General features: G+C 37.4%; 1 protein-coding gene across 3 annotated transcripts in view; it reads right to left on the bottom strand.

Annotated features, from left to right (window-relative positions):
- ACMSD (aminocarboxymuconate semialdehyde decarboxylase) overlaps positions 1 to 12,278 on the bottom strand; it is a 39,080-nt gene that overhangs the window by 25,877 nt on the left and 925 nt on the right. Inside the window, exons 2-3 of one of the 3 annotated variants that reach the window (XM_068195206.1) lie at positions 11,710 to 11,780; positions 8,437 to 8,492 (exon numbers count right to left, since the gene is read on the bottom strand). Coding sequence is in view for 1 of the 3 variants with exons in the window: in XM_068195208.1 (XP_068051309.1) it covers positions 11,710 to 11,722 (13 nt within the window). In the remaining 2 variants the exon portion in view is untranslated. Of the gene's footprint in view, positions 1 to 8,436; positions 8,493 to 11,709; positions 11,782 to 12,278 lie in introns of those variants that run through there. The other 2 variants (XM_068195207.1, XM_068195208.1) reach the window with 2 other exon arrangements.

The raw sequence follows: 12,278 nt of genomic DNA on the forward strand, positions 1-12,278 counted from the left end.
CTAAGTTAAGCCATTAAAAAAATCCTTTTTTCTAGAAAATATTACATAGGAGAAATTGAACTGCCATTCTAAAAGAATAAAAGAAAATTATATGGCTAACTTTCAAATAACATAATTATTTTCTTAATGCACTACAGTTGCAATCCTGCAATTTACACTTACCATGCATTTATCTTGCACAGAAATATTCTACCAAAAATGTAAATTAAATAAATATTTTCTAAAATGTCAGTATGAAAAAAGCAGAACTTCATTTTTTCCCCATAATTAGACTCAAGCAAATAAAAATTACTCTATTTAAGCATGAAGCAGGCCAAGGCTCACTCCTGGGCAGTGGCAACAACCAGACAAGATACCAGCAGCATAAATGTGGGCCAGAAAGAATAGATGGAATGAAGCTTACAGATACCAAAAAGTCATAATTTTCAGGTTAATACCCCATGGTAACATCTGAAATAGTTTCAATTATTTAGAAGGCTGGTGCCTAAAACAAATAAATAGTAACTCCTGCTGTATGTTGTCTCAGCAACTTTTTTTCCTGTGTGCTAGATAGCCAAACCCTCATTTTCCCTCTTTGCAGAGGCACTCTTTGGGCTCATCTGAATTCTGGGGACAAGGAGAGTGTTCTCAGAACTTTCAGTGCTTCAGAGAGGAAGTAAGTGCCCAAGCACGGACCTCTCCAGCTCTGCAGATGTTTTCCATGTAAATGTTTGGGGTTTCGTGCTGCAGCTACATTTATTCATTCATCTGGAGGGGGGAGTTTGGCAGAGGAATTCCTCCACAGAACATTTCTGGAGCCTACTTTCACTTGCTGAGTCCAGCTACAAACAGGCAGGTACTGCCTTTTGTTTTTTTATTCTGACATTAGGATTTTAATAACACCCTCTGAGGATGAGACACCTTCTCCACATTTACTAAAATAGATCCATGACTTCCTGGCTGTGTTTTAATGTGCTTTACTAATTTGCTTGATTTTGGTTTTTTTTCTTTATTTGCTAAAAAAAGATTAAGAAATTGGCACTTTCTTGGTCACAACTACAGCCAGGACTGTATTGCAGATACATTAAAACATCTGTGTTAATTTCTGAGTGTGAAGATCAGAAAAAAAGCTGCTCCTAAATAAGATCTATTTTCCCCTTCAGGATATTGCCACTCATCTCCATCTAATGTTTCATTTAAACTTTTTAACAATTGAAAAAGATTTCAGGTGTTTTAGAAGAACTCTATGGTAATGAATAATTTCAGACGGAACAGAGAGACCCTTAAGTCACCCATTTCTACAGAAGAGATCAATCAAGTGGAGATTCAAAAGTAATTTTGATCCCCTGGAATGACAGACCCATTTAAATGAGGAATCACAGGTAAACCTTGCCTGGAGTTCAGTAATTAAACACCAGAGTGCTGGTTTTGGACTAGGTGTGATGGCCCGTGCCAGCCTGGTGCCACAAAAGCAAGATGTGCATTATAAATCAGGAATTTTCAAATAATGTTGGTGCAGCTCCCTGTGAGGGCTGCAGGCTGCAGTTTGTAGAGCAGCAAGCAGTGGCTGAGGAGCTCCCAGAGAGCACAGATCTCCTGTTGATGGCCCTGGGCTTTGCCTGTGGGACGTGACCCAGCCTGGCCCTCCCTGGCTGATGCTGCAGTGTCAGAGCAGGACTGGGGAGAGCTGCTGCTGAGCATGGTGGTGATTGATAATCAGTGTTTTACACATTCATATCATGCACTGGCTGGGGAATGGGTATTTTAAAATCCCTTTGTCTCGAGTAACTCAGCTTTTTTAGGAACAGAAAGGAAACACATGCCTCCAAATATCCATTTTTCTAACATGCTTGCTTGTCTCTGCTGTATGTTATTGAACAACTGGGTGTATTGAAATCCCCTGGGGGCTTGGAGCACAACCATTTGGATCCCAATGCAGGCTTCAAATACCAGGATTGGGATGTTGCTTTTCACTGAGTGTTCATCATTGACTAATTAATAAAGGAAATTTCTGTCACTAACCTTTCCATATGTTAATTAGCAATACAATTTCACACCATTTGTGAAACTCTCAAGTTTTGGATCCTAGTAATGAAACACATATGTTTATTAAAATTAGTCAATAATACAATTAACAATAATTAATGCCTACTAATTTATAATATTACTAACCAACTAAAAGCTACATTCAATCTCTTCATCTCAAGTGACAAGAGGAAACCAGTTGCTCTAATTCAGTGGATCTATACCCTAGTTCATATCTGCAGTTTGTAGGTACTTCAACAATTTGGTTGAAGGCAGCTCTCATGAGGTATTTTTAATAGCAGTGTTACAAAAGGGTTGAATCCCATCACCCATCATAGGCAAATACAAACCATAAACACATACACTGCATTATCTACAGCCATGCACTGCACAGGACAATTAAACTCATAGTATATCGAACCTCAGGACATAGCATGAGTAAAATAAAGTTTTAAACAGAAAACACAAACAGTTTAACAGCCTGAGCTCATGGCAATCTTTTGGTAAATTTCTCCAGGTGGCATCAATCTGTCCTTGTCACAAAAACCAATTTAGAAACAAGCACAAGTTCTACTTTTCTATTATGTGTTCCAGCAGCATGACGTTTAAAAGACATTTTTAATACTAAGCCAATATTTACCTGATTTCTTGTTCTTGGATACTTTTCCAGTATTGGCTCAGGCTAACTGAACTGGTTCATCCAGCTCACACTCTACACCTCCCTTGCAGTAAAATGTTGCAACATTGGATTGTCCCTTTCCAGCCTGGAGCCTCTTACAGTCTACATAAAGAATAAAGAAAAATCCCAGTTCAGAATACAGAATACAGGGAAGTGTACCCTGGATAACACATATCTGATCAGTCCTACTGAAGGTGTTGGACTTCTGCTCCACCTCAGATGGCCCTTCACTGGTCAGGACCTTAGGTTCTAGAAGCCTCACTCTCGAGCACCACATAATTTTGTAAAGGCATTGCTAATAGTTCATCTGGGTGGAGGAAACAGCAGCATCTCTATATTTAAACTTGAAGTGATAAATTATTCTGATTACCTATCCTGAATTAGCTACTAAATTAAAAAAAGAAAAGTTCATGTGGGGCTCTTTATTGAAAAACAATCTTCAGCACTGCAGCTTTACTAAGGATACCTCCTGTCACTTCAGCTGAAGCCATGCAGCCAGAAAGGAAGCAATCTGCAGCACTGAAGCCACTCTTTAACTGTTAAATGCAGAAATGGTTGGACAAGTTTTATTCTAAAAAGCACATTGCACACATGATCAGATATTGTTGCCATGGCTGACTTCCTTTATTGCTTTGAGTAAATCCATATTTGATGCATTAAGGATTGATTGGGTTGCTGTTAGGTAGAAGTAGGTCAAGTGATTTTTAAGCCACAGTTCTAAGCATAGACTAAGAGCAAACTTAACAGATAATTTCTTATTTTTTAAATATTTAGCATGTGTAATTATAGTCAACCTATTATTAATTTGCACTTAATGCACAATGCCATCTAGTGGGAAAATCAACAGGTCTATATGGGTCTGGACATCCCATGCAATACCAATCTAATTAGTGTTGCAACCACTGGACAGTTTTAATATGGAAATAAGCTTAAAGCAGAAGAACCTCCACAAAAACAAATTTTCACAGATGATCATTAAGGTCCCTTCCAACTCATATTGTTCTATGACTCCATGAATATTTAAATATCTTCCAAACATGTTTCATCCTCAAAGTTAAGATAAGTAAAACAATCTCAATTCCATTTAAACTTCTATTTAAAATGATTATGGGATGTGAAACAGACCTCGGTAGCTTCTTGATTTTATTTCCTGATTAAATTTCATTTAGAGATTGAATTTTTGGTAAACACAATTACACAAACTTCAGGCTGATAAAGGAGACAGTTTGAAGTTTATTGATACATCAGCCAGATCAACCTATAATTGCAGAGAGTTTCACAATTAATGATCTTCATAAGCATGATGTTACTTTTCTGTACCCACAAATAAAAAAGGAAACAAAGTGACCAAAATTCAAAGTTCTATAAGGTAAAGGCAGTAGACCTATCATAAAAAGATAGAGTAGAATAAAGGGCTTAGATGGAAGATCAGATAAATAATGTACTCCATTGAGAGTCCTTCTCAAATCAACAGTAAAGCAACAATCTGAGTAATTCATCAGGATTTTATCCTTCAGGAAAACATAGCACTTGTCCTTTATGGGTAAATTAACCTGCTTTTAGGCTTGAATTATCCCTTTCTCTAAACCTCTGCACATTTTGTGTCAACCTGCTTTGACATTGTTTTATTTATCAGTTCCAAGGTAAAGCCTTACAGCAGTATGTTGTATATTGATTTATACAATAAACCAATGATGTTTATATTGGTTAAATCAAAGAACTTTGGGCCTGAAGGACCCTGTGGAGATAATTTAGTTCAACTCTCTTCTCTGGGAAGGACCATAAGCACCACTATCCCAGGTCAGCTGTGGTTACCTGTGGCTTTTGTGGTAGCTGAACTTAGAAATTTCCAAGGGACAAGTTTCCACCATCTCTCTCAGTAACCTCTTTGGGTGATGGATGCACAACATCATAGTGAAGAACATTTTCCTAACGTCCCATCTGAACCTCCCATGACACAGTTTGTGACTGGCTTAGGCCATTCATTCTCATTCTCCCTCTCTAAGTTTTGAAAAGGGAAGAAGAACAAGCAATTCTATGGTAGAAGTAAAAGAGATTTTGCACAGCAGAATAATGGAGAAAAAATTATCTTATTAAAAAATTGACTGTGCCTCCCCAAATTCTCAGCCTGAAAGTAAGGCCCAAATGAGTAAGCCAAGAAAGAGCTATCCAGAGCAAAGTTAGAGGCGTGTAAGTCAAGAAACATGAAGCAAACAGCCAGATCTATCTTATAACTAAGTAACAACTACACCCAAACACTAATAATCTCTTACAAGTTTTTTCTGGGGCAAGAAGTGTGCTCAGCTGCTCCAAGAGCAGAAACTGGGCTCCTTTTGTACATGAAATGGGTCTGTATGAGTGTTTTGAGGCTGTGACTGCCACAGTGAGGCCTTTATCTGCTTCACATGTCTGTGTTACAATATTGGTCCACTTGTTAAAAGTCCAACTAATTAAAAAACACATCACCTTGCCTCCGTTAGCTGAATTTCAAACTTTATAGGAAGAAACTTTTTTTCTTGTGACACACACAAAAAATCCTGTCTGACCCAAATATGGCTTGTAGTTGACTCAACCTGAAAAGTCACTTTGTGATGCATCTCCTGCTAACAAATTACACATTGGTATCCTAAATGTGACAAAACCTAGAGATGTGAAATGAAGACACTTCGGTCCAAAGATAGGACAAAGTCTGTACACAGGTTTTTAATTAAAGAAGAAAGTGAAGAAAGCAGGTACTTTTGGATACACTTTCTGAGCATATTATTTGGAAATTAATTAAATCAGCTGGTTTAATGAAACTTATTATTTCTATTTACAGATATTGCCTCTGCCTAAATATATAGATTTGTATAGCCCAGTATCAGCTGTGCTAGTCAGTGGATAGAGGAAAAAATAAACTACATCAATTCTGTCAGTAAAATACAACCTCATAAAATACCCATTTTCTAATAGAAGCATGTGAAAATTAAGTGAAACTTCTGTGGCTATTAAGGCATCCCTGCACCCCAATACCAAAAGTATCAGTGGTCTTGATGATGGAGAGGGAGCTGCCTGCATTACTCTGTGACTGCCTGTCCCTTGTAACTTTTAGGCATCATCAAAAGCTTTAGACAGAATCTGAAAGAGACAGAAATTGACTTTTATCATAGTCTGATCAAATTACATGACTGACATTGTCATCTTTCTTTTTGGTTACAGGACAATTTTATTGCAGCAGAGGTTCAAAATTTCACTGACATTTTGAGCTTCAAACTTCAATTGCATTTAAATTTTAATTTTACTGGTTGTTTAAGAAGGCATTTGTAGGTGGGGTGGATTTAACACTGTTCATCTACAGAGAAAAGTTCTTCAATTTCCTAAAGATTCTCCTCTCTCTTGTAAAACTGGCACATGCTAACAGCCATTGCACAACTCTATCACTGCTAATATAACATGAATGTTTTACTGGGGTTATTAACCAACTACCTTATCCATCCTCCATAAATCCAGGTCTGACAGTGTTCACTATGGATAGACAAAGGTCAATATTCACAGTGTATTTCTCCATGCAAGACCAAATAGAGATCCATTGCTTTTCCTACTGTTGCATGCAGAGAAGGGCCTGGCTTTTGGGTTCAAACTTTTGGGGTTGAATTCCAATAAAAAATGGCCCCCATTTCTTCTTACAAGGAGTATAACATGAATTATGTGCTTCACTCTTTAGGAGGATGAGAAACAATCAATATACCATGAAAATAAAGAATGCAGGAATCTATTATCACTCCCCTGTATGTTATTGACAATATTTCTGCCTCTTCCAAAAAATTAGTATCTAGAGAATATAATTATTTTACTACAGCATGTCCCTTCATTAAAATGAAGTATTCAAACCCAAATTATGTGTCAGGACTCAGGAAACTAATTTTATTTCCTCCAGGAAAAAAAAAAGCAACCAGTAACAAAATCAAGCAGGCAAAAAACATTAAGTGGGTAACAGATTCCTCTAGGTATTAGAAATTTTATGTTTATCAAGACCTAGCAGAGTTTGATTTAAAGTGTCAAACATCTGCTTGAGAAGGTGTCAAAAAGCCCCCCAAAACTGGCACACACAGAAATGTGTATGGTTTCCTGGCTATGAAGAACATGTTTTACAAAATACTCATTTTGGCAGTGGCTATCAGGCTTTTTCCAAGAACCCTCTATAGTTATCCTTGCTAAATACTCAGGTGGGAATGTGCAGATCCCCAGCAACAATTCATTTGGCATCAGAAAAGGATAAAATACTCTTCAATAATACACACAAATATTATCATCTCATAGAGTTTATCAAACAACTCACAGCAAAAGTGAGCTGTGGAGTACTTACTCAAGAGCAAAGAAGAAGCAATCTAAGTATTATTGCTATAGAGAAGTAGAAAGGTAATTCCCTCAAACACTCACACAGGGTCTTTTGATAAAGATGAAAATAAAGCAAGAAAAATAAATTGTGTTGCTCATGACACAAGGAATAACATACCAAACAATCACAAATTAGAGCTTAAATAGTGAGAAAAGATGTGAGCTGGGCACTATTCCCCATAAAACCTGTTTTTACTTTTTCTGTCTTTTCTGATACAGGTCCTTACCTTCAAAGTAGGGATTACCACTCTTAATTTTTTTCATTTTTTAAATGCACAGGATAAAATTTATAAACTATAAATATTTCATGTGCGCATGAGGGGAATCTGAGTATGAAGCAAATGTGTATCTACCTTTTCATGCGGCCTTTTTTAACAAAACCTGGGTCTGGCATGGTGGGAAAAGGGCTCGGTGGACATGTGCATCAGGAGGAATGGACTTAGCAAGAGGAAGAGTGACTCCATCTATATATGATAAAAAGAATGTTTTGTGATTTCTGTAGTTCACTTACCTCACGTTTAATCATATGAATTAATGGAAAATTGTGTAAAAAATTTTAAAATGAATGTGACAAAACCTGAAGTTATGCAAATACATTGGAAATGTCTGGTTGTTAAGATGCTTTAGGATGGGAATTATCAAGTAATTATAAGCAATTGCATAAGTTTATTACAAAATTATATTATTTTGCTTCCTAGGAATTTCCCAGCTTTCTTTTTTTCTTTTTTTTTTGATGCAAAAATGAAATATCAGGTGCTTAAAGTCACATCATCCAGTTGGATATGGTTGGAGTCTCACTAGAAATAAGATCTCTCTACGTAGTATGGAAAGCAGGAAAAAAGTAAAAAAAGAGGAAGGTTATGACTTAAGTAACAGGTTGTTACATCTTGAAAATGAATTTTCCCTTCCATTTCTCTTCAATACTTGTGAATATTAACAATGAAGTAAAACCACTGTCAAATAAGCCAGTTTTATTCAGTTACACAAAACCTGGAAATGCGAGGTCTGCAGTGGTATAAAGAAACAACATTTTTTGGAATAGACACATTTAGTCCTGCAAAATATTTCTCTGATCAAAATAATCAGATTAGTTTTTATGGTTTCTCGTATTTACACAGCAGTTTTATCTTGAATTAAGAATGGCTCTTAAAATAGTTGGAAAATGCTCACTGTAAAGAATCTTTTCTAAGATTTTCTGCTCATTTTCAGATGACATATTCTGCAGCCTCTGCTTTTATTCCTCCTTTGTTGCCACAATGCAATCTATCAGCGCTTGTGGCTCGTGCTGGCTGTGGCATTTTTTGCAAATATGATCCTGCAACACCATTGTGTAGGGAAAGGGTAGGTGCTTATGTGAGGTGTCATCAATTACTTACCAAGGTCAGTGCATGCTGTATTCTCTGGGAATCGTATTATGGGCACTCTTCACAGCCTGAAGGAAAAGGTACTGAATTCTCATATTCTTTTGCCAAAATAACATTCTGATTACTTTTGACCCAAGTTAATATTCAGTCTAAAAATGCCAAGAAAAGAGATAATTTCAATTTAAACTCTATTTAACCCAGTGCAAGAGAAAAACACTAAATCACTGACATACATAGGATAATAATTTAAGCAAGCTCAGTGGTTTAAAAATTCGTGTAGTGTTGTGTACCAACATCAACATTGTTTTTTGTTCTAAATTAAAAAAAAACAAGGTGACTAATACTAGGCTGAAAGGTATCTAGACCAGGTTAAAAGAACCTGGTGTTCTCATCCTATTGACCACTGAACATGCTGTGGGGCTACAGGTGAGCTACAGAACAAGAGCAAGATCTGTATCTGTCTCTGCCTGCATGCCACCCAATAAACTAGCAAAGAAACAAACAAAGAGTTAAAAAACTCCTAAAAAGTGCGTAGCCTAACTTGTTTGTAGATGAAAACTGTAGGAGAAAAGAACACTATGGCAGCCAATGTCACACAGGATGGTTGAGGGACTATTAAAAGAAGTGATAATATTTGGGGGAAAAAAGGGAAATACAGAATCTAGAGGTTTTCATCACTAAACAGACATATTTAATCTAATCATTAGAGAAAGACATGTCTAAATGATCTCAAGTATCTTATCACACACAGACAGACATGAATAGGGAGCTGTAGTGCAAACTTGCAGAGCATTTTAAGCACCACAAACACTGACGGAAGGTGCTGCCTTTTGGAGTGTCAGGATAACTCAGTTTCAGACTTTGGTCCTACAACAGTGACACTGAAGATGAGCTATAGTGATGACCTTTATGGGACTGATGGGCACCTTTAGAACTGGATTGGTTCTTAGTTTTGTTTGAGATGTGTCCCTGCAGCACTGCTCCTGCTGTAGGGCCATGAAAGGCATATTGATCAAGTAAGAAGTGAGAATTTTCTTTTGACTCTCAGCCATGAAGTGTCTGATAGACCAAACTAATAAACCATCCTGGCTGACACTTGCACTTCCTGATACTGCAATACAATGCCACTGACAAACTGTATTTTGCTGCCAAAAAAAGGCAGTTTTGTGTTTAGTATATGTATGAAATGCAATCCAGCAAACAAAATGGTGTATGGGATTATCTTGCTCTTATGCCTTTAAGTGTAATAAAGTAATCACCAGGTCAGCTGACCAGCTCTTTCCAAATCTGCAAGAATGCTCTTAATTTAAGTGCTGCACTTAAGATGTTGGTCAATATGGAACATGGACAAGTTAACATCAATGAAACCAAGCAAAATTCCTTCTCAGGAGCCTTTGAGTGCACCATTGTGTTCTGCTAATTCAACTGAAAACGTTCCAGTTAGTAGTGCTAAAAAGAAAAGGAAAACCAGAAATTCAAATCTGATTGATATATTCATTTATAGGAGGGAGGGACGAAGGAGGGAAGGAGAGAAGGGAGGGAAAGGAGGTAGGGAAAGGAGGGAGGGAAGAAGGAAGGAAGGAAGGAAGGAAGGAAGGAAGGAAGGAAGGAAGGAAGGAAGGAAGGAAGGAAGGAAGGAAGGAAGGAAGGAAGGAAGGAAGGAAGGAAGGAAGGAAGGAAGGAAGGAAGGAAGGAAGGAAGGAAGGAAGGAAGGAAGGAAGGAAGGAAGGAAGGAAGGAAGGAAGGAAGGAAGGAAGGAAGGAAGGAAGGAAGGAAGGAAGGAAGGAAGGAAGGAAGGAAGGAAGGAAGGAAGGAAGGAAGGAAGGAAGGAAGGAAGGAAGGAAGGAAGGAAGGAAGGAGATAAAAGAACGACAACAAAAGCAGACCACAGACAATACAGATAAAGAAGAAGTTCTTTGCGTTGTTGCTGTTTGCTGTGGTGCACGAGGCTTCCATCTCATCTAAAATCTCCTTTCTCTGGAAGTCAAAATGTTAGGAAAATTACAGGCAGCTCCAGCTGGGAACAAAGTTCTGCAAATGTGTATTAATTTACAGAGGATGAGGAGAGGATGGTGTCAGTCTAGTTAGACTGAATCCCGAGACATGCCTTTTTTAAAAAAATTGATTTTGTCTTTCCATTATTCCCATCCAACAAAGGGAGGTTTTGGGGACCAAGAAATAAAATAATGTATTAATGTAGCTATTAGAGTGAGGCTTTTTATCTTCATTAACTTTGCCAATGGTTTCATACACAAGAAGTCCAACAGGGCTGGAAAACAGGATCCATGCCTTTAAAAATATAGCCCTACATCTTTATCCAATTGAATACACTTTGTGTGAATGTAATGAGAAGAGGCAATTCTGGAAAGCAGCTTCCAGCAGCTATGATATGACAGTCTTTCTGCTTCTTAGTAGCCAGTTTGTATAGACAATGGTGTGATCTGAAAGGCCCTTCATTGTGGATCTGCTTAATGTTTTGGATTTGTATTTGCTAAATGCAGTGTATGACCCTTCTAATGCTGTGTTTGAAAGCACTGAAGAGAGTCATTTAAAAGAAACTATAATACTCTTTGCAGGCCTCATATTCTTTGCTATAGCCTGAATACTATAGCAATTATACAATTAGAGATAGCTCCAGTCCCTGCCAGACACAGTTTTATGTAAGAACAGCAATTGAGGACAACTGAAAAAAAGAGAAAGAAACCCATTAAAGTTTAAAACTTGTGCTTTGGTGTTCTTAGTTCCTATTTTTCTCTAAATCATTTGGAAACCTACCCCTTTGACCTCCTTTTAAAGAAATGGAATTAGGAATCTCCAGGCACTTTCCTCTTGGTTTGATTTCTGGAAGTTCTAAGAATATCAAAATAGCTCAGAGATACTAAGAGAAAGGAGGTAGTGTTCAAGGAGAGTCACTGGTCAGTTTCTCATTTATCAAGGAATAAGGAAGTTCTTACAAGAATGGATCAGATATGGATTGATCTCCATAAAAGAGGAGGGATCCTGCAATAACTGCATTAGGGAGCATTGTATCTGTTGCAGCAATTTCAAGGGACTCTTCGTGGTTTGTCCTGGCTGCACTCTGCAGGGGATGGTGTCACCAGAGGTTTCTGTGTCCCTGCGAGGTCCCGAAGAGGTCCCCATTCCTTCTCTCTGATCAGGTTACAAAACTGGTTCTACTCATTTAAGGATTCTCACTTTACAGACACATTTTAAGTGAAAGAGACACATCACAATCTATTTTTATGGCAAGCAACAAAAGGTGAGGTTTTTCTACTTTTCATTTACCTCTCATGTGCATACATCCATCTGCTGTAGCATTTTGCAGGTTCTATGTAACCAGAGCTTGATAAAGAGCCCTTAAAGAAAAAAAATCAATTTTTAATGCAATTACTGGTTTGCAACCCCTCCCAACTCAGCCCAAACCTCAAAATAACAGTTCCCTCAAAAAAACTCGCTTGTGTTAACTTATGCACATGAGAGCAATACTCTTTTGACATTAACATCAAATAGGCATGTTGTAATTTACTATCCATTTCATGAGGAAAAAAGAAAAAAAGCAAGTAATTTTGGCATTGCTTATATTAATGCTGATCCAACTAGAAGAGGAAGAGCTCTGGGATCACAAAGCAGGGTAGGATAGCTAGGGGTGAAGGTGAAATTTAGGTGAGAGGCATGAAGACTTCAAAAATATTTCATACAGTAGGTATGGTATACTATACAGGAAGAAATCATAAGATTAGGTAAAAACACCAATCTCTCACATTAAAACAGCCATCTCCATTCCATAAGATTGCCAAAATGCCAATCAGTTTCTAAACCAGTATTTTATGTCACTCAACATTTACTTATATTTT

The sequence above is a fragment of the Anomalospiza imberbis genome, chromosome 7 (assembly GCF_031753505.1).
Source record: "Anomalospiza imberbis isolate Cuckoo-Finch-1a 21T00152 chromosome 7, ASM3175350v1, whole genome shotgun sequence".
Taxonomy (NCBI): domain Eukaryota; kingdom Metazoa; phylum Chordata; class Aves; order Passeriformes; family Viduidae; genus Anomalospiza; species Anomalospiza imberbis.